Source organism: Podarcis liolepis, assembly GCF_965112155.1.
Source record: "Podarcis liolepis genome assembly, chromosome: 10".
Lineage (NCBI taxonomy): Eukaryota > Metazoa > Chordata > Lepidosauria > Squamata > Lacertidae > Podarcis > Podarcis liolepis.
Window position 1 is genome coordinate 30,029,717 of NC_139562.1, and position 22,963 is coordinate 30,052,679.

Below are 22,963 nucleotides of genomic sequence, written 5' to 3' on the forward strand. Positions count from 1 at the left end.
AGTCAGGACCATTCTGCAATTCATTCCGCAATTCAACAGAACGTGAAAATACATTTTACACTGCATCAGAACAATTTCCCGTCTTACCCAGGGATAGGAGAGGTGGTGTAAAATTCTAATTGTCATGTGGACTTGGGCCAGAGCTTTACAAGTGTGTGAGAGTGTAAGGGAAGGTAAAGTAAGGGAGAAGGGCTGTTTGTCTATATATGAGAGTGAAGAGAAGGCTGTTTGTGATGCTGAGCATAGGGGAGACTGTGTCTGTGAGAGAAAGAGACTGTGTGTGTGTGTGTGTGTGTGTGTGTGTGTGAGAGAGAGAGAGAGAGAGAGAGAGAGAGAGAGAGAGAGAGGAGAGGGCCTACAAATATCATTTTTATCGCACATTCATAATTATTTGTTCTCATTATGCTATTGGGGCAGTCACACACAATCCCACTTTCCATACAGTTTGCACCTGCAAAAGTTATGGGATTGTGAAACTGTGAAAATTCCAGTCAGTGCATATCCTGTAACTTCCTGCTGGAAACCTGTAATTTTTTATGCCACAAATGTTTCACTTTATTTTTGTCCTGCTTTTTGTTGTGTGGTAGCTACTATGGACAGCAATGATGTGGTAGCACTGAGATAGCATTGCAGAACAAACTAAAGCAAAATAAACCCACCATTAAGGCACTATTATTGTGTCAAGAATATGTTTCAGAATACACTCGCAATAAAACACCAGTCAGGAGGAGCCCCCCCCCGGGGGGGCACTCAGGCATGCAGTCCTTGAAGCTGAAAGGTTTACCTTCCCTGCTTTACTATAACACAAAGTAAAAGAAAAGGTTCGTTCAGGAAAAAGAAAAGAAAAACCCAAATACAGCTCCATTCAATGCAGTTTCTAATCAGAAGTTCCATAGTACTTAGTAAGGCTTACTTCCAGGAAAGTCTGCACAGGATTGCAACCTCAGACATAACACACCCTGCACACACACACACACACACACACACACACACACAGAGAGAGAGAGAGACAGAGAAAGAGAAAGAGAAAGAGAGAGAGAGAGAGAGAGAGAGAGAGAGAGAGAGAGACTCTGTGATTTAAGACACTGCCCACTAGCTTGAACTGTCAAAGCTAAATAAAAGTTCATGATGACCTACTAATCTTCAGGGACATTTAGTTCTCTCATAACAAAGCAAACCCTCTCTACTGCCACATAAGCAGGATTAATTCCAGAAAGTTGACCTCCAAACTACAGCTCTTCTCCATCATTCTTCATTTATACGAGAGATTTCCCAATCTACTAAATAAGACTTGTGTGGTTCTGAGCCACTCAGGCTTTGGTCGCACTGCGAATTGGAAAAGACCCGAGTCACATATGGAATATAAGGGGTAGCAATCAATTTATCTAGTAGAACATGTCTGCAGAAGAATTATCACGGATATAGAACTTACACAAACTTACACAACTGATTGAAAACAAGGTAGACCAAATGGGTCTGCTGAAGTAGGCCTGGTGTCAGTCAAATACTCTCAGGTAGCTTCTAAAAGCCCTGATGTCTGCATTGGCATTGATTCCTGCCTTGGTCCCACCACCACTGACACCTGTTTCCCCCCTCCAGCCTACCCTTTCCCCCTGCTAGTGACAGTGGGTGGGTCTGGGAAGTCACCCACCATTTAAATTTTCCCACAGTGCACTGGGGCACCCAACACTCAAGGGCATTGTGGGAAATTAAAATAGCAGGTGGCTTGCCAGACACTGTCGTCAGTAACCCCTCCACTGTGGTGGGTCTCTGAAACCAGCAGCCTGGTCTTGTGCTGAGCTTAACCTTTGGGTTTAAGATGGAGGCTTGGAGCTGAGATAATTTAGCTAGTGAAATGCAACCCATGTCGAATATTGCGTGTATTTTTGTCACATTTATTCAACTTCATGGGAACCGAAAAACCTCTTGTTACAAGAAACTGTTGAAAAGGAAGACCCTTATGAACACTGACGGCCAATTAGTAGGCACAATGCAATATTTTCAGAGAAAGCAACAGTACAGTTTGAATAAGCAACAGCAGACGGGCTCATTGTTCCTGAGGTTGTTGCCAAGGGTGCTTTCTCTCATTAGGGCGCTTCAATCTTTATTTTGAGAAAATAATGAGAGAAACAGCAGATAAATTGGACGGGATCAGAGTTTAATAACCATAACACCAGCACTCTGACATATTTAGCAGGCAATATGGCCTTGGCTCTTGGCTTCTCTAAGGACCTGCAAACCTTACTGAAATAATTTGTTATTCATTCAATGCTTTGTTACATGTGCATTATGACTTTCTTTCCTAGAATTAAAAGCAGTGTACAAGGGGTTCGCAAGTGGCCTCTACACAGGCACTGACCTGGCCCAGATCTGCATAGAACCTTATACTTTTCACATTCGGAACTGCTTTATACATTACAAAATTTCTACACAGAAGGCCTGTCCATTAATTAATGGGCAGTCACATGTCAGATCATCACATGTAACAACACAGAAATATATAGCTCAGTCAGTACAGCATGAGACTTTTAATCTCAGGATCGTGGGTTTGAGCCCTGAGTTGGGCAAAAAGATTCCTGCATTTCATGGGGTTGGACTAGATGACCCTCGTGGTCCCTTCCAGCACTACCATTCCATGATTCGATAGGCTTTCCCCTGAATGCTCATAGGCTGGGAAGCTGTGCCTGCCTGTGGGATCTCAGTGTGTCTATAACTCACAGGGAGAGTGCCACGCATGCAATTGTTACACATGATGATCTTCCTACAGAGTACATGTTATTTCCACCTAGCTGGCCACTGTGGGGGGAAACAGAATGCTGAACAGCTGACTGAAATGCTTGGGGAGGGTTCACAGCTCAGTAGAAGCCCCAGATCTGCTCTGGAGGGTTAGGGGAAACCCCAGAACAGATTGGGGGCACGGTGGGGGGGGCACAGAAGCCTGGGAGAGGAAGTCCCAGAAGCCTGGGAGAGGAAGTCCCATTATGCAAGCAGGACAGGTTGCAGCCCATGGTTTTGCACGCAGATGTTCCCAAGTTCAGTCCTCTGACATCTCCAGTTAAAAAGATCAGGTCACAGGAGATGACAGAAAATAACTTTCTTTGGCTGAGACCCTGGACAGCTGCTTCTAGTCAGAGCAGACATTCCTGGTCTTGATGGACAAGCAGTTTGGTATCTGGCAGCTTCCTGCAGTAGTTGTTTTTGTTGTGTTTCATGCATTTTCTTATTATTGTGTTCTCTTCTGAAATCACTGTGAACCACTTTGGGCATGGTTTGCCCTGGGAAAGGCGGCATACACATAAACCAATAGGGCTGACTGCGTGATTGATATGCTGCTTTTCCAAGGGAAAAAACTGTGGTGGTGATGATAGTTTATGATGCTGCTGATAATAATTAGATGGACCTTGGTCTATGAACAATGTTTTATGAGAGAGGAGGCTGCTTTTGTTACTGCTGCTCCTAGGCACTCTTAGAGTTTTGCATAGCCCATAGTACTGTTGCCCTCTCTTCAAGTAGAGATCAGGGAGCTTTGTGGATAAAAGCAGCAATGAACTTGCTCACAGCATCAGTATCTTAGGACAACGGCGCCTGAAGTCCTTTCAGCCTATGATTTATTGGCACCTTCAATCAGAGACTGAAGTGGGTTGAAAAGCATGTTAGCAACACCTGGCAAGATCAAGACGAGCGCACATAGTCTCATTTCTTTTTCATCCCCAGGCAAGCTAACATAGTTAACAATGGCAGGTTGGGCAGAGTTCACGCTTCCACACAGAAGCCCAAAGCACTGCAAATGGCTCAAAATAAATAGCAAGAGAATAAATATGAGAGACATTCTTGGCTGTATAGATTGCTCTGAGAAGTGGGAAGGAGGGAGAGAAGGCACATTCCTTTCCTATAGCTACAAAGGAATTCTACAAATGAAGCTCCACTGAGCATTAATAACTTGAATGGGTTGCCAACATGATGCCCTTCAGCTGTTGTTGGACTCCAGCTCCCATCACTTCCAGCCAGTGGTCAGGGGATGATGGGAGTTGTAGTCCACCAACATTTGGAAGGCACCATGTGGGCTACCTCTGCTTTAACTATCCTTCCATTCAAACCACAGCTTGCCCATCAGGCTTCCAAGGCTTCACTGCAAGCCTCAAGACAATTCAAGAGCTTGAATGCTCACAGTTTTTCCTTTTATACTTGGTCCAAGTTTTGCTTCCAGGACCTTCCTCTTGTTCTTTTAAGATATTCCACGTTCCCTTCTCCCTTGGTTGCTCCCTAACCCCTTTATGTCCACACTGTAGCACAGAATGACTAGTGACTTCCCTACGGCAAGGCTTGAATGTAAGAGGTAGCATTAAAGAGGTGTCTTTGAACAGGCCGGGGATCCATCCCCTTCAGGCAGCGCTACTTCTCTTGTCTCGCAGCTCTGAGGATGTATACTGCTGTCCTTTTAAGTCATTTATCAGGACTTCCTGGCTTTCTCCACTCTTCTTCATGCAGTCCTCCACCATGTCTACTATCTTCTGGAGCCGCCGGTCCAGTGCCTTCAAGTGAGGCTCCGCTAAGACTGGTGACAGCTGATCAGTGGCCAAGGACTCACGCATGACGTCACTCAAGCGATAAGGCTCCGTAGCAAGCAGTTGGAGGCGCAAGAACGTTGACTTTTTTATACTGGATCCATCAATAGCAACAGGAAAAAATCAAGAAAGAGGAAGGACAACATTTTTAAACCATAAGAAACGTCACATTGAACATTTCCATTAGTACATGCACAGACTTGGGATATCAGAACCACATCAGAGGCAGGGGTGAGAGTGGGCAAGAAGTTATAGGGTCAGACTAACCACAAACATTATGGATTCTTGCCAAATAATTTCCTCCATATTTATCCCGAACCTGAAAGCAAGAGTATCATGCCACGAGTGTTTCAGGGTGGAGGAAATGCTGAGTCCGCTTTCATATCTGATGAAATTTTTGCTCAGTTGTTGCCCTACATAAAAGGCTCCTTGTTTTAACCACAAGCACTTGCATCTCCCTTTAGCTTCGGGAGGTGGTGGAAGTAGCTGAGTAGGCTTTCTCTAACTCAGAGTGTGGGCATTTCAGTTGGCTTCTGGCAGAAATGAGCCTGCATGCTCAATTGCGCTGTGCTCCGGTGTATCTGCTGGGAACTACCGGTAGCTTAGGCATGCATGCTTCAGATAGCTGAGATGAGAGCCAGTTCATAGAACTGTAGGCTTGGGAGAGAGGTCATCAAGTCCAATGGCCAGCCCCTCATGACTAACCAGGAGTAGCTAATATGGTGCCCTTCAGATGCTTTTGATTAATGACCAATGGTCAGGGATTATTGGAGCAGTAGTCCAAAACATATGGAAGGCTACCCCTGGCCTACACAATATGCCACCAGCAGAGCACAGTGGTGGACAAGGTGCATGGGCTTATGTAGAGGAGGCAAATGGCACAGCCACACACTTCCGTGCCACTACAATCTGACCAGGGGAAAATCCTTAACCTAAAAACTGAGAGCAATTTGGCCTACAGAACCAAAAAGATTACCCACCTCAAAATAATAAGACTTCCTTAATTATACCCCCTCCAAAGACAGAGTATAAACAAGATGTGAGAAAAGAATCCTTACATGCAACATTGCTGAAGTGGAACCAGAATGGACATTTCATCATGGGAGTGTCTCCCAAACCTGAGAAGAACAAAAGGCACAGATGGTTACTCTATTTTTGGGAAATGCTATTTTGGGAGTGTTTATCTTGCTCAATAAATACTTCTTTTGATATTTAAAAGTCCAAATGTTGCAAATGATGTTGCAAATGATGTAGATTATGTGTGCTTGTGCAGTGCTGTATTCATGATCCTGTTGCAAAGTTTACTTTCCCTGCAGAATTAATATATCTTGGTAGATATTAGAATGGTGTAGAGCAGGAATGTGACCCGCCAGATGTTGCTGGACTATTAAGAGGCATCATCCTTGACCATCTGGCTACACTCGCTGGGGCTGATGGGAGCTGGAGTCTAACAATAGATGGAGAACTACAACTTTTCCATCCCTGTGTAGAAACAGTTTTGTACTCTCTAGCTGTCATTTGCTATATTCAGGTTATCCTATAATTATATCAGGAAGGGACATTGGAAGGGAAGAGTAAATGGTATGGAATGGGGAAGTTGGAGGACAGCCAAACCACTTAATGTCTCCCCTCCTACATATTGAATTGATATCAGTAAATAACTATACAATTTTAAGGATTTTCCTTTCTTTCTGTTAAAGTATAGAGATTTTTGTTCCTAAAAAAACAACCCAGTTCTGAAAGTATCACAAACTACAAGGCCATCTTCTCCAAAGTGTGTCAAGTTTGTATGTCCGCACCATACATTTAAAGCACATTTAAAGCTTGTGGCTTCCTGGGAACTTTAAGAAGTCTTCTAAAAGACAAATAGCTTTGAGTCAGCTGGAAAGAGCTTTTGATTACATCGCCACCGCATTAAAGCTGAGTTACATTTCTTCATCAGAATACGTGGGTCTGTCATTAACATCAGCTACCGAGCACTTTCCAACAGGTCAAGTCCAAGACATTTCACCACCTGCGGTGAAGAACAAGATAACATCGCTCCCCAATTCCACATACAGTGGTACCTCGGGTTAAGTACGGTCCATTCTTAACCTGAAACAGTTCTTAACCTGAAGCATCACTTTAGCTAATGGGGCCTCCTGCTGCAGCCATGCCGCCAGGGCACGATTTCTGTTCTCATCCTGAAGCAAAGTTCTTAACCCAAGGTACTATTTCTGGGTTAGCGGAGTCTGTAACCTGAAGCGTATGTAACCTGAGGTACCACTGTACAAAAGCTGACTGGGCTTGCAATCAAATCTTGCATCAACACTGGTGACTGGGCAGCATCCTTTGCCACATCTGAGAGCCAGTGTGGTGTAGTGATTAGAGTTCTGGACTAGAATCTGGAATACCCAGGTTCAAATCTTCATTAGGCCATGGAGCCCAGTGAGTAATCTTGGGCCAGTCATTGTTTCAGCCAAGCCTACCTCCTGGGGTTGGTTGGGTGATAAAATGGGGAGGAGGAAAGGCGGGATACAAACATCATAATATCGATATTTTCAAGACAACAGGTTAACTTGGAAGGTACAGTGCAGGCCATGTGGCACAGTTCAGCCCTCTAACATCCCACCAGTTTCCCAAGGCTGTCTGAGTACAGTACCTGTTGTCTGAGGCGGCTGCCTCACTCTGCCTTACAGTAGGACTGGCCCTGCCTGATATAGTCAAATAATGGTTTGCTAAGAGCAGTTCAGCATGAACCTGCCACAGGACCACCTTATACTCTGGTTCTTGCCTGCTTTAGATCCTTGTCTTGTAAGCTCCTGCTTTCAAAGTTCACTCCCAGAAGAGCAGCTCATCTCAAGTAACAGCCTGAAGTAGGAATACCCTAGCCCTTTCTTCAAAATGCAGATCATTGTAGGACAGAGCTCAAAAGCTTCCCCTAGTCCCTCGCCCACACATGGAAGCATGTTGCATTCTCACCCTCGCCCATTGTCCAGATGAAGGAAGAAAGTGTCATTCCCAAACTTGTCAAAGGTCTCATAGTGGTGGCGATCCATGTTTCCTACATATGGAGGCAAGAATTATAGAAGAGGAGGCAGACAGCAGAAATAAGAGGAGGAAGAAGAGGAAGAAGGTATTAGAGAAGTCCACTACCCTGAGAGGATCTTGGGGCAGGATATAAATTCCAAGACCAAATGAAGAAGAAAAAACTGCAGACAATATCAAATAGCAATTATCAGACAATATCCTTATTCCATGCTATTTGTCTAGAAAAAGAGGTACCGGAACTCACCATGAAACCTCCCTCATTCTCTTAGATTAGCAACAGCACCCACCTGAGAGGTGCCAGAACTGAGTTCCGGCAAGTTCTGGCTGAAAAAAAGCCCTGTGTTTTATTCAGGCAAACTAGAAAGGCTCAAAGAGCCTGAGGTCATCAAAACTCTTTACCTGACGCTAATTAAAAAGAGAGTGGCTTCCAGAGAACTCTGGGAATTGTAGTTCTGTGAGAGGACTAGTGTTCTAGCTCTTAGCACCCTTAACAAACTACAGTTCCCAGGATTCTTTGGGTGTAAGGCATGACTGTTTAGCCCAGGGGCCCTTACCTATGTTTAGGATCCTAGAGGAAGCCTATTCCCTCCCACCCACTCCCGAACTCTTGAACTATCCTCAGCAGGGAGATAAAATAAATGAATAAATGAAATGCCCAGCTATTAATTGGTCAGTGGGTACAACCTGAAAGCTGTTAGATAGGGCAGAAGTAATTATGAAGTATTAAGTGGAGCAGAAGCGATCTCAAGGACAGAAATAACAAATCAGCCTAAGTTATTGGCACCGATGACAAAAGGATGAAAGGAGGGGAATCCATCCAGGTTATGTAACTTGTTAAACCAAAGCCAAATGGTGGGCAAATCAGATGCACCCCCCCCCCAAATAAAATGCTGTGAGTGACACAGACTTAAGATGAACTGCCGCTGGTATTGTCAAATTGAGGAAAGAGATAGAGTAGGGATAAGAACATTATAAAAGCCTATTTATTTATTTATTTATTTATTTATTTATTTATTTAATATCCCGACTTTCCTCCAAAAGGAGCCCAGGGCAGCACACTGTATATAGGGGGTGGGGAGGAATCTTTAGAATATAAGGAATGTAGCTGATCAAGAACAGAGGCCATGTGCTCTTTAATTCTGAAGTTCCCAAACTCTTTTCCACTGGGAAATCTAAGAAACTATTTTGTGCACCAGAAAATACCCACTTCACGGGGGGGGGGGGGGGAATCTGGCAATGAACAATACACTAAATGATGGTGGTGGCAGTCAGTAGTGGTGATTAATTAGTTCAAGTATTTATTTACCACTTTTTTTTTAATTACAAATTGGTTTGAAAGTAAATAAAATAAATAAATAAAAGACAAGAGAAGAAAAGCAGGCAACCAACCCCCTTCAATCTTTTTTTTTTAGAAATTTTTTTGGGAGGGTCAGCAGGCCTCGGCAGTCACCAAGGACAGTGTCTGGGGTCATGATGTTGGTCGCTTTATCCCAGCCCACCTCTGACTCCAGCAGTCCCTTCCCACCCCTGCCCCATCCCCACACTGTTCAGGAGGACCCCTGACCCTCTAAGTGAGGCTTTTTGAGAAGGGTGGAGGTGGCTTCGGGGAGAAGGAGGAGACCAAAAGCTTTTCCTTCATTAACTTCATGATCTTTCCCTGACTCACTGTGACATGTTTTCACTGGCAAATAACCTGCTTCATCCAATGTGCGAAATTGGATTGGAGGGGGGGGCGGGGGGAAAGGTGCAAGGATATGGTCCCATGAAATGAGGTACGCCAGAGAATAAGGCGATGTCAAAAGACAGGTGAGAACGAAACAACGGGAAATGCAACTCAATCTGCTTAGCGGGTTGTGTTCTAGTCATGTATATTAACACAATGCACAGCCAGAGATGCTTATTGCGGGGAAGCTGGCAGGCAGGCAGATGTACGCAGACATAGTTAATTTGTTTCTCAGGAACTCTCAGTGCTGCTGAGTTTCCATCGCGCCTAAGAATAAAATGCAATGAGGCAAAGTCTCTCTATTAAAGGCTGATCTAAAGGACTGGAATGACACAAAGGAAAGGGTTGCAGCAGTCAGAAACTGGGAGACATAGGAAGCAGCTCAGACTTTTTGTCCATCTATCCCGGGATTGCCTACTCTAAGGGGCATAAAGAAGGTCCCAGGTTCGAATCCTGATGTGTCATGGTAGTACAGCGGTACCTCGGGTTAAGAACTTAATTCGTTCCGGAAGTCTGTTCTTAACCTGAAACTGTTCTTAACCTGAGGTACCACTTTAGCTAATGGGGCCTCCCATTGCCGCCGCACCGCCAGAGCACGATTTCTGTTCTCATCCTGAGGTAAAGTTCTTAACCCGAGGTACTATTTCTGGATTAGCGCAGTCTGTAACCTGAAGCGCCTGTAACCTGAAGTGTCTGTAACCTGAGGTACCACTGTACTGGGAGAGAGCCCTGTCTGAAATCTTGGAGAGCTGCGACCAATGGTCGGACTCTGTATAAGACACCTTTCTGTGATCCTTTTTTTAAACTGCCGGTGCCAAGGATTGAACTTGGGACCTTCTGCATGCAAAGCAGATGCTCTACCCCTAAGCTATGGTCCCGTCCCCAAATGCAGTGCAGTTCTCAGGAGGAAATGTACCCAAGCTCACCCATAAGGAAGTCAAGCACAGTCATATCGATGAGGTTGAGGAGTCGGGATACGTTGTCATACGGTGCTGTCCGTCGTACCTCTGCGCAGTAATCATCATCTGATTCCCACCTTAGAACAGATAGTCATGAAAGGTTATCATTAGTTGCATATGGTGGGGAGAAACCTTTAATTTAACGGTCTCCACCCTTCCTTATAGCCTCTCTAGCTCCCCCAGGTCATCTCATCATTTGTCAACGTATCCATCACCCTGACAGGGCACAAATGCTAAGTGCGATTACATAAATTCTGTTTGAGCCTCTTCATGTACAGCTGCAGCTCTTTGAGACCACAAACAGAAGACTCGGGACCTCTTTAGTTGAATATGTAATGCAGTTTTGTGGCACTGGCTTTTAGAGTCAAAGTTGTGGAGCAGCAATGGCTCCGGAGCTTAAAACAAAAATAACTCAGGAGATGGTCTCCAACAGAAAACAGATCAGCATGTGTTCACCCCCTAGCTAGGAGTTAGTTCTTCCTTCTTGTACTGCTACTTTTTCAAACATTTACAATAAAGCAGTATAAAAAATAGTATTGTATTTATGAAATAAATGCATAAGAAATCTGTTGTTGTATTTGTACCCCAAATTTGTACGCATCTGACTGGGTTGCTCCAGCCACTCTGGGTGGCTCCAGCAACACAAAATCATAAGAAATACCAGCATTTCATATTACCCCATGAGCACATTCATTTCAGGAATTCCTGCTACCCTTCCTGTATATTGACAGAGCCAACCAGCCCTGAATGAGCCTCTGAACCAGTCTGCTGGTTCATTTACTTCACCACCATGGAGCACAGCTACATTGTGCACATAAGAACTACTTAGAAGTGATGGAGAAAAGGCAAGCTAAGAAGTGCCGAACAGATATGGGGTTTCACCTAAATAGGAGTGTTGGGGGAATGTAGATTCAGCACTCCATGCAGACTCATCAATGTCTAGGGCAGCCCTGGTTTAGGGACATATATACATTGCTTCCTCAGTCTTTGGCTGTCCTGGCTCATCAGTTTTCTCCTTTGGCTCTCTTCATCCAGAACATGCTTTTCATAATCTCTCATTCAATACTGGTCCTCCCTCTGCCCCTGAGCATACTTACTGAGCTTTCTTGAATTTGGAGTAAGAACGCCTCCAGGGGCTTCTCCACGAACGCCGGTCAGCCAGTTCTTTGTCCGGCAGGAGGGCCGCCATTGAGCCCTCGAGCTGGTCAGGTTTGCCACACAAAGCATGTTCCGTGGAGCAATAGTAGGAGCACTCGCCAAAGAAGCAGACGTTGCCGGCTGGGTTGACCCACGCAAAATGGAGGGAAGCAAAAGTGAGGGAATGCCAACAGCTCATCAACATGCCGCCACATGTCTTGTGGGTGCAAAGCAACATAACAGGAGGGGAGAATAGCTTACACGGCTAGCACAGTTGCTCTACACCAAAGTTGAGGGACCTGTGGCGCTCTGGAGGTTGTTGGCTTCCTCCCCTTTATCTGTGCCAGCCAGCATGGCCAATGACCAGGGATGATGGGAGCTGCTGTCCACCAACTTTTGGGGAGCAACAGGTTCTCCACACCTGTTCTACACATTAGAGCTCATCTTATGAAGGAGGGATAAACAGGGGACAGAGTGCTCACCTGGGGAGATGAAGAAAGTCTTAAACAGTTTCCTGTCCGTTGTGATATCACGGATTTCTTTGGTTATATTCACCAAACGGCCAGAAACGGGGGGAATTCTTCGGAAATCCAGGATCCTCCCCAGAAATGAGCAAAATGGGAAAATGAAACAAATTCTGTTTGCAGCTGGACCAAATAAACACTCTAAACACAGACAACAAATCCTACACAAATGCTCGTTATCATAGAACATACAATCAGTTTGGAAAATAGCCCTGTCTTTTCTGCTTCACACTAATACTTGTCTTGGACACTATCTTCAGTGTAAATTGCCTTGAGATGGTTGTTTAGAATTGATAAATCAATTATACTGATAATATTTGGCAGGAATCTGCCGCACCCTGCAGGACAGGAGAGTGCACTGTGCTGGACTCACCTGTCGAGGTGAAAGGCTGCTATTTCTGCATTGTGCCGTTCAAAATCTGAGAAGTAAAAGAAATCTGCTGGAGTCTCCTGATCTCGTGTTTGCCTGGGGAAGGGGCAAGAAGAGATGGGGTGGGTTATCATGTTCACTGTTGAGTGTTGAACTGAAGCCCACACATCTTTTGCAACTCATAGTCACTATGCACAATGCATGCATCCCTTTTATTGGGTGTTCATGGTGGTTTGTGCTCAAATTTACATACATGATTCTGTTTTCAATACTGTTTGCACCTGCAATAGTTTCAGGTATGGACATACCACTCTGTTTCCAGTTGCTGCATGCCCTCTAACGTCCTGCTGAAATTCTGCAACCTTTTATACTATAAATGTTCCAGAGCAGCTTGTGTGTGTGTGTCCTGTTTTAGTTGCACTATAGTAGTGCAAGAGGGTCCCTTCAGACAGCAGTAATGCAATAATGTAGTGGAAGCATCACGGAACAACTAATAATGTGGAATGGTCTGTGGTCAGCCAAATATAAACCCACCGTTAATGCACTGTTATTGTGTCAATATTGCAAGATACACCCACAAGGAAAAAACCCACCTGTCTGGAGAAGCCCTGAAATTTTAATCCTAGCTTTGCAAACTAGGAGCGATTGAAGCAGAACTCTGACACAGAAGTCTAGAGCCCATTTCAGTATAACAAACAGGAAGCCCCCATCCCACCCCCAATAGTTGCCCTGGTTTTGAAGCAAGTGAAACAATACACGTTACTCATCTGAAGACTACGAGGTCCGCCAGTCTAAAATAGCCTAACTGCACAACTGGCCAAGGCTGAAACAATATTGTTGTGGCCTTAAATGAAAGGGGAGAGGAGTCCATTGAGGACAACATAGCACAACATTTCACATCTTTTACCACCAGAGGTCGCACCTCTCCATCAGAAACAAACCACAACATGGAGGGCTGAGTTCGCCATTTACTGCGGGAGCTAAAACTGATCCAAGGTGATCGATGGCTCTCTGCCATTTCCACAGTAACGGCCTAGGTTTATCTTATGCTGCATCATTGCTAGGCTGTTGTTGAACGATGGTCCACAAATCCCATAATTAATTCTATAGAAACACCTGCTTTATGGTCCATCAAAACTGTTTGCTTTGACTATTAGCGAACCGATGGTGGTGAGTGCCAATGGCCAGGGAAGAACTGCACCCCTAACCCACCCCTAAGGCTGCAAGATCCCATATTTTCAGGAGACAGTATTACAACGCTTCCATTGCTAGGTTAGGGCTATTGAAATCCCAGTTTGCTTAGAAATGTGGTGTTACAAAGGCCATTAAGTCCAGAGTCTAAACTTGTGCCATTGCTGAAGAATCTGGGCAATGATGAAGGGAAAGCATCCGTTTCAGCCAACAATACTTGGTAGTGTGCAGTGAGGTTATATTATTGTATTTGCAAACCGCCCTGGGATCCTCAGATGAAGGGTGGCATAGGAATTTAATAAATAAAGAGTGTGAGGTGGCAGAGACGGTTCTCCAGGGATGTGGTAATCAAAGGAGGAGCCTTCACTACATTTGCTCCAGAGGGTTATGTCCAAACACAGCCTTGCTTTTAGCTCTGTTTGGAGAACTGGCATGAAGGGGGTCACCCTCACCCTCTTGCTACACAGAAGCTGCCTGGTAACTAATTAACTCAAAGTTTGGAAGGTTCCAAGCACAATCTGTTTTCCAGGTGGAGTCCATCGACAGGTTATTGCCACACATGAAAAAGAACTTGGACCCAGGATATTGGTACAGGGCCTCTAAAAGCATTGCTGGCCTTCCTTACTCACTTCATGGGTTTGAAGAGGGCTTGTCCATGGTTGGGGAAGGTCATGATCAGCTTCAGTTGTGTCCCTCCAGGCTTTTGAACTGAAATTACATTAAGAAGGAACAAGGCTCAAATCACCACCTTTCCCAGTTTTGAGAATGAGGACGAAACCTGGTATTTAAATATTAACAGAGTCCGCTCTGGTGCTTAGCACTGAGGCAGAACATTCCAGAAAGCAGTTCATTCCCCCTTCCCACAAGACTCTTGTCAGGATGGTTTAACAGGCTGGGTATCAAACTGAGAAGGAGAAACAAAGTGGAGATTGAAAGAGTGAGGGGGGAGGAACAAGGCAAACAGGCAGGGTGAAGTGAGAAGAAAGCAAGTAGGAGCGGTCGAGGGACCCGAATGTGGCACAGAATACCTGAGCTGACAATTGGCTGCATGGCCAAATCTTCCATTGTGGCAAGGCGAGCAGGGTCATGGCGGGCATACAGTTCATAGCGATTGATGCCAGTGTAGAACTGGAGCCAAGCAGGGTTGGCATCGTGTTTTGGAAGCTTCGCATGTGCCTTATTGCTGCTAGCCCTGCAGATCCAATACCCCCACAACACAATACACAAAAAGAATTGCATATATTATCATAGGCTGGTGAACTCCAGAAGGTAACAGAAATCTAGCTACTGAGAAGCAATAAGGAACGATCTCGCGCTGGACCAAAAATTTATTATGCATCTTCTTTTGCAATTCTCCATTAATGAATGCGAGAAGAGAATTATCAGGTCCCTGTTCCCCCAATGTACTAGAATGAACAGCATACTTATTCAGGGGTATCACGAGGTTTGCAAATGTACACACACAAAAACCCTTTAGGAAAAAGAGCCCAGGGCGGAGGAGGGAGAAAAGCAGGCCAATGAGGACTGAGTGTACTGGCTGGCTGTTGTGAGGTGAGGGGATGGAAAGGAGCCCTTTGCATGCTTTAACTGGAAAGCATGGCCTGTCTGAAAATGTTGCAAAGAAGCTTGAGCCCCCATGTATATCTAGCGGTGCTTATCAAACGGCAGGCCAACATTCTGAGCCCAGCTGCCCTGAGAGATCAGAAAATGGCAACGAAGTGCTGGCAGGGGCAGGGACTCCGTGGTGGAATTTGTTTTCTCCATATCTAAGGACAATATCTCAGCCTAAGACCCTGAAGAGCCACAGTCATCAAGGGTAGACAGGATGGCCTGCTGGTCTAACTCAATATAAAGCAACATGTATCCCTATATTAAGCAGTAACAGAGAATCTCAGAGACTAACATATTTATTATGGCATATGCTTTGGTGGATGGGGACGTGGGTGGTGCTGTGGGTTAAACCACAGAGCCTAGGACTTGCCAATCAGAAGGTTGGCGGTTCGAATCCCTGCGACGGGGTGAGCTCCCGTTCCTCGGTCCCTGCTCCTGCCAACCTGGCAGTTCGAAAGCACATCAAAGTGCAAGTAGATAAATAAGTACCGCTCCAGCGGGAGGGTAAACAGCGTTTCTGTGCATTGCTCTGATTCGCCAGAAGTGGCTTAGTTATGCTGGCCACATGACCCAGAAGCTGTACGCAAGCTCCCTCGGCCAATAAAGCGAGATGAGCGCCGCAACCCCAGAGTCGGCCACGACTGGACCTAATGGTCAGGGGTCCCTTTACCTTTACCTTTATGCTTTGGTGGACTCAAGCCCACTTTGTCAGATTATGATGAAGTGGGTTTGACTCCATGAACGCCATCCCTGCAGAGGATGTATACCAAATTGTATGGGCCACCCAGCTGTCCCTATGAAAAAAACCCCAAGAGCCTCTCACCATTCATTGCTACTTCTCACAAACATCTTCATCTTCGGTCTGGTAGCAAACAGCTTGTCTTTCTTCATAACTTTTGGGATTGGAATCTTGTAGAGCGGATGGTCGAAAAGTGCAGCCAGTTTGGACCTGCCTGTCCATGTTGGTTTTTCTTCTGCTTCTTTCGGCTCGAAGTTGTGACTTTGGAGGGGGATGTTGCCCCTGCTACCTGCATGCAGTATGCCTTCTGGTGAGTGAACACCTTTCTCCAGGGAGCTGTTGCTACCACTGAAGTCCTGGAGAATCCTCAGGTTTAACTTATTCTGGGCTGATAACGCGGGACTAGGTTGATCTTCTCCTTTGCGGGTACATCCACAAGAATCAAGGCCGGCGGAGAGCGTCAGATCCAACACCATGTGTACCAGGAGAGCCAAAAGGAGCAGAAAACAGAGAATGACTTTAAATTTCCTTTGGAACAGAGAAGGCAGGTGGTGCACCATCCTTGTGAAGTCCTGGATGCCAGTAGCACAAAACGTATGACGAAGGTCCACGTGTCAGTAAAAAAATAATAATCCGCAATTTGATCCCCACTCGAAAGGCTGTAAAGGATGTTATCTAAGGTTTATTTCCAGCTTTGGGAATCCAAAGGAAAAAGTAGAAGCTCAATTTAAAAAAAAAAGCAAAAGATTACTTATAAAAAACAAAACCTCTTCACTTATGCTATGATAATCCTTACCAAGGCAAAATAAATAAATAATTCTGGGTCTTGTATAAGGGGCCGCTTCTGCTAGGAATCATTCTGCTCACATAGAAGTCCTCAGCAGGAAAAGGGCAAAAAAGCTGGTTGCAGATGAATTTAATGATGTTGATAAGGGAAGAGCAAGTGGTGCCAAGGTTAACATGAACTAGTTAAACTCCAGATTGATAGCAGCAGATTGGTCAATGCCACAAATCTCTTCGAATTATGTTATTGCATCACAAACTCTTGTGGAACCCCATCGTCCCAGCAGGCTCACATATTGATTCCCTCCTTTCACCTATAAACACTGTCAGCTACCTACCTACATAATTCATATGACTTCTTCCTTGTTCCTTCATCCATTTTTAAAAGTTCGACCTTCACTGAAAAGCTGCAGTGGCTCAACAACTGTCCACAAAAGAAAAGAAGAATTAAAACAAGTTTCTAGGATTCTCAGGCGCAAGAGAGGCACTGCCCGCTCCTTCCATCTTCATTGTGGGGGGGTTTGTGAAGGGAAATCAGATTTTTTGAGGGAATTGGCATAAAGGCCATGTATTTTATGGAGCTCATGAAAATATTGATATGTGGCACCTAGATCTGAGCCCTTAGTTCCCCCTTTCCTCAAAGCACTCCATACATTAAGTGCATTATTTTATAAATACTGCTAAGTCAAATAAGTTTGAAGAATAACACCCCTACCCTTCAAAAAACACAATTCAAGCTATTCCTTTATTAAGCCAACGGTAATGATGGGAAAAAGGGACGCGGGTGGTGCTGTGGGTTAAACCACAGAGCCCAGGACTTGCCGATCAGAAGGTCTGCGGTTCGAATCCCCGCAATGGGGTGAGCTCCCGTTGCTTGGTCCCAGCTCCTGCCAACCTAGCAGTTCGAAAGCACGTCAAAGTGCAAGTAGATAAATAGGTACTGCTCCGGCGGAAGGGTAAATGGCGTTTCCATGCGCTGCTCTGGTTTGCCAGAAGTGGTTTAGTCATGCTGGCCACATGACCCGGAAGCTGTACACCGGCTCCCTCGGCCAATAAAGTGAGATGAGCGCCGCAACCCCAGAGTTGGCCATGACTGGACCTAATGGTCAGGGGTCCCTTTACCTTTAATGATGGAAAATAACGTGCGGTGCTTTGAGTTCTCCATAACTCTTCAATGGGCTAGATGGTAAACAGAGGGGGGAGGGAAAAAGTTGGCTGATGAAAGCTGTGGTGTCTGCATCTGGTCACAGAAATGTGAGATAAGGCAGCACACATTCACATGAGCCTCTATTAGGTGCTATACAGGTTTCAGGTCGCATAGCACCTGATAAATGCATCAGATGCAGGCTCCAAGACTTCCCCAACTTCCCCTGCCCTTTTACATACCAGGGAGAACTCACAAGCTAGTACATCATTTTGGCTGGTCTAATAAAGGTATTGTCCTAATGCGGATTTTGGATTTTCGTTGCTGTTCTTGGGCCAAACACACCTACATTCATTCTCTCTCTCTCTCTCTCTCTCTCTCTCTCTCTCTCTCTTTCTTTTTTTGGTAAAACGATCTCTTGCTCTTCCTGCACAGTGACTTAGGTGGGGTTCTCTCATTTTATCTTGGAAACATCTTGTATTGTAAAATACAAGGCTTCTCCAGATGATCTATTCATTCAGAATTCATCCTGATTTGCACAAAGCTTACACAGGGGTTAGTCTATGTGTGGCTTTTATTGAGCATTCAGCCCAATTTGCCTGCAGGATGTTAACACATCTTCTTGTCAACCACCCATCCATTCTGCACTTTTCAATGTGTTTCTCTGTCACTTTCCAAACTGCAAGAAGTCCCTTTTGCTTTTAAGTGGATTTGTTGCAATTGGACAGCAGAGCATTTTAACCCAATTCAATTGCACAAACCTCAAGTTCTGGTGAGTGCTTGAATCTCTCCTGCAAAATAATGATAGCCCAGAGGCTCCCACGATGCTTGTTCTGCCCAAGGTAACCTTTTTAGCTTTCTAGCTGAATGATGGCACAGCACCTTTTAAATCTTTGGCCCCATCTGCACTATACTTTAAAGCCGTATCATACTGGTTTAAACAGTCATGGCTTCCTCCAAAGGATCCTGGGAACTGCAGTTTAAGAGTGCCATGAATTGTTAAGATAACACCTATTCGCTTCACAGAGAATAACATTTTCATAGTGTCTTAATAATCAATCCCTCTTTCCCAAGCAGCTCTGGGAATTGTGGCTCTGTGAGGGGAATAGGAATCTCCTAAAAAAACCTCAGCTCCATTAACAAACCACAGATCCCAGGATTCTTTGGGGAAGGCGACCGCTGTTAATAAAGTGGTTTGATACTCTTTCAAATAGATATGTGGTGCAGATGGGGCCTTTTGTCTTGGCAATTATTTCTAGGACACTGAGGGAAGAGATGTGACCATGCTCATACTCTCTGAAAATACACAGCCACTTCCTCACCAGCATACCATTCACGACACGCAGCCGCGCATTTGCTATGGCACATTCACTTTGTCTCACACACAGAGAACAAATACCGTGAGCTGCGGAGAGAACGGCGAGCTCTCGGCTTACTTATGTCCCATGGTGCGGCGGTTGCCTAGTAACTGTCTCCAGCTAACACTTTCAGTCGCCCCAGATTCTGACAACACCATATTTCTTTTTTTCCCCTTTTCCCCTTGCATTGCACTAATACTGAGGCGAGGACAAGTCAAGTAAGTTCTATAGCTCCCTCAAGGTGGAGAAATAGGCTCTTGCTTGTGCTCATGTGCGAGGCTTGGGATGAACCGAGCTTTCCGGTCAAAAGGGCTGACCTAAAACCCTGCTTGGAGGACTGAGGTGTCTAAAAATGATGACTGATGAAGATGGCAGAGAGCCTTTAAGCGAGGCATTTTTAAGGCAGGGGTGGGGTACATGGGGCCCTCCAGATATTGCAACGTCAGCTTCCATCAGCCCCAACCAGCATGGCTGACAGGTCCAGTGACATCTGGAGATTCAAAAGTCCCCCAACCCCCTTTTACGGGCTCTTTGTCAAACCCAAGTGGCTCAGGTGATCTTAGCACATTATGTGCTGGCCCAGTAAAGTAACCTACTGTCAAGAAAAACTCTTTGTGTCTGTGTGGTGCCAGGCCCAAGTCCTGACTGGAAGCCACATCCTTGTCTCTAGTCCCCAATCTATGATCCTTGGTTCTGTCAGTGGGACAGCACCCCACATGAGCTCAAATACACACATTATTATAGCCCAGGTGTCAAGGGAAGAGGGCATGGAGGTCTAGTACTGAAAACTGGTTCTGAGGTGGACAGTTAAACCTTGCCTCACATTAAATGCTGATTGAAGTGAGACATTTATCCCCATACAGGTTGCCACTGGAACATGCTTGATGAGCTGATACAGGCCGCTGTTATCCCATACAAGTGATTAAACCAAGATTTGGGGGAAGGCCAGCCCTGGGCCAGACATTCAGTTTGGGTGGTGGTGGTGGTTTTTGGCCAAAACAAGCTCAAGAACCACCCAGCCCTCATTTTCAGGCCTCTTGCGCAAATTGTGTTCAAACATTAACATCTGAAACTATCTGCATATAACTGAACTGAGAAACCAACAACATATGCATGCTGTGGGACAGTGCTTCTGGACAAACAACATATGAACCGGGCATTAAAAGTATTACAAATACAGTATAATAAGTTCTTAACATTGCTAATAAAGCATAGCAACACATTAACTTCTCAAGTAGCTATGAACCAAAGACTCTTGCCATCTGCTAGCTATGTTTTCACACTTCTGGTGAGACGTAAAAAAAGGGGAGGGGGGAATGTGCAGGGTTTAAATGTGCACATAGTCATGCTTGTGCATTTTAAACGATGAAAGTTATTTTCAAATGTTACACTTCAGCTCAGAAAGAAGAGAGGCAACCTGCTTGAAGATCTACCACTGACTTTTTGTTTCTTTAAATAAAGCACATTTGGTGGCTTATGTGAAAGAGCCTACAGACCTTGGACGGTTTTCACATCGTGCACTCACATTACAAAGTCTCTGCAAGCATTTCTCCAATTTTGTGTCATATGTAAATGCTATTTATAGAGAAGACAAATTGAAAGTATCACCTGGTGCAGACATGTTTAGAACAATTTTGTGCACAAAATGAATCAGGCCTTGCGTGACAATGCCTGAGAGACAGACAGGCAATCTGTAGTTTTCCCTTGCTGTTACAATTTTACTGTATTTTGAGAGTCCTGCGCTCTCATTTTGAATCGCTTTGGGGTCTCTTATATGGAAAAAAACCAGCATTTGTAGACAAATAAAAATAATTATTGTTTCTCTATATGAGGGTAGGGAACCTTCAGCATGGGTTCCAATTTGGCCTGTGAAGCCATTTTGGGGGACTCGACTGCATCACTGAATCCTGAAGAGAGCAGAGCTGAAGTCACCACCTATCAGCTGATGAGCAGAGTTCAACCCTCCTGCACCGGCTGTGCAACCAAGTTCCAGCAGCCAATCCCTGCAGATAGCTGCTTTGCAAGTCTTGTGCATGGTGCTTTGCTGAGCCCAGGGCTGGCAAAAACCCAAGTGCCGGAAAACTAGCTGGCTGCCAGGTGCTTGGAAAGCATTGTGCAAAGGACTTTGACAGGTGGGTGCCGCAAGGCATCTGTCAATGATCTGGTGTCATAATGATGCCACATGACTGACAGGTGGGTTGAATGGTGTAGTCTACCCCCTATGTCATACAGCCAAACCCCTGAAGGGAGCTGCCAGCTATCTTCTCCTTACTTCACATAATAATAATAGAACATGGCGGGGGGGGGGATGATGAGATCCCATGTAGTTGATAGGTTCATGATTGCCTTCAAATGTTAGTCTGATGGTCCAATGATCCATCTTGGAGGAGGCTGGTTTTGTGCGACAGAAGGAAAAACTAAGCAGGGATGAATCTTGCCACCCCCTGGCTTTGCGTCACTTCATTGCTGGCAATATAAACTGGAAGATTTCTCGTCGTTGGGTTTGAGTCTTGCAGTGAAATGAGATTTTCAAAGCCAGCCCTTCACACCAGGCAATCTGTCAATGTGCCTTGTTGCCATGACACCACTGCAGAGCAACACTCAAAATTCTCACCTCTTATTCCTTGATGACAATGCATTAGTCACATTGTTGCAGTTGCACAGTCACTCCTATTGCTACCATTGGATACATGGTGTATAGCTCAGTGACAGAACATCATGTTCCCATGGCTCCCTCAGTGGGAAAGCAAGTCACAGTGGTTCGCAGCTTAAAAATGGCATGCTAGAGCATTGGGGCCTAGCACTCAAAAGACATGGGTGTTTTACAGCAGTAAATATTACCCTCCAGTTGATCACTCCCACATCTATGACTCATTGTAAACAGAGGGGATAAAAAGCACCACCGTACGATATAACTCTTGTTATGCCCAATTAAGGAGAAATACATGTTAGATTTTGCAATAATGGAATTGTGGAGCTACTGCATAACAGCACTGTCAAATTTTCAGAATGAAGGCATTGATTATGTGTAACACAGAGGAGGTTTTATGAAGGTAAAGCACACTGAACTGGACTCCTGTTACCAAGGAAGAGAGAGAAACTTCTGCTGGAGTTCTGTAGCAGGGAGTTCAGACCAAAGAGCTGGGGATTGGCTAAATTAGGCTGGCCTTGCTTGCTTCATACAGGTCACAGCTACAGCCACATGACCACTGGATACTGATAAGAGACAGGCAAAGCAGCCAACAGATTGTTTGCTGAGATAAGCCCCCACCGTAGCAGTTTGATTTCTGTAGGTCAGCCTGACACTTGGTTGGGTCATCAAGACCAACATATGAGTGTGCGTGTGTGCTTGTTCAAATATGGACATTGTACTTATTTCTGTAATGTTATTAAAGAAACTATATCAATATGCATAGAATCTCATGCCCCATGTTTGCAAGAGAGATAATTATATACCTTCTGCAATGCCATATTCTATCATCGAAGAATGATGTTCTTTCTCATATGCCCATGTAAATCTATGAAAAAGATCAGATGGCCTACTAAAATTAATGCTGAGCACTAAGAAATAAGTTGATGAGTGAGGAAACATTAATGTGTTTCTGGGGTGGGGACGGGGACTAGAGTCCCACTGATTTTAGTGGGATAATTCAATGGCAAGCCATCAGTGAATTATCCCTTAAGGAAGCTTTCAGGTGCACATTCCCATGGTGTCATATTGAATACTACGCATGTTTATCATACAGATATTTTGCCAGATGTATATCAATGCAAGAGTTGGGAAGTCCCTCGTTGTAAGGCAAGATCATCCATGCAGTAATCCCCCACT

General features: G+C 44.9%; 1 protein-coding gene across 1 annotated transcript; it reads right to left on the bottom strand.

The window, feature by feature from the left end:
- Positions 1 to 2,137: 2,137 nt before the first annotated feature.
- On the bottom strand, positions 2,138 to 22,609 carry LOC310687333 (extracellular serine/threonine protein kinase FAM20C-like). Its single transcript, XM_083462341.1, has 11 exons — positions 22,591 to 22,609; positions 15,934 to 17,056; positions 14,528 to 14,691; positions 14,129 to 14,207; positions 12,312 to 12,404; positions 11,897 to 12,012; positions 11,375 to 11,555; positions 10,245 to 10,354; positions 7,527 to 7,608; positions 5,624 to 5,683; positions 2,138 to 4,659 (listed from the first exon to the last, which is right to left on the bottom strand). The coding sequence occupies exons 2-11, from the start codon at positions 16,407 to 16,409 to the stop codon at positions 4,383 to 4,385; spliced, it is 1,638 nt and encodes a 545-aa protein (XP_083318467.1). The 5' UTR covers positions 16,410 to 17,056; positions 22,591 to 22,609; the 3' UTR covers positions 2,138 to 4,382.
- Between the last annotated feature and the right edge of the window lie 354 nt (positions 22,610 to 22,963).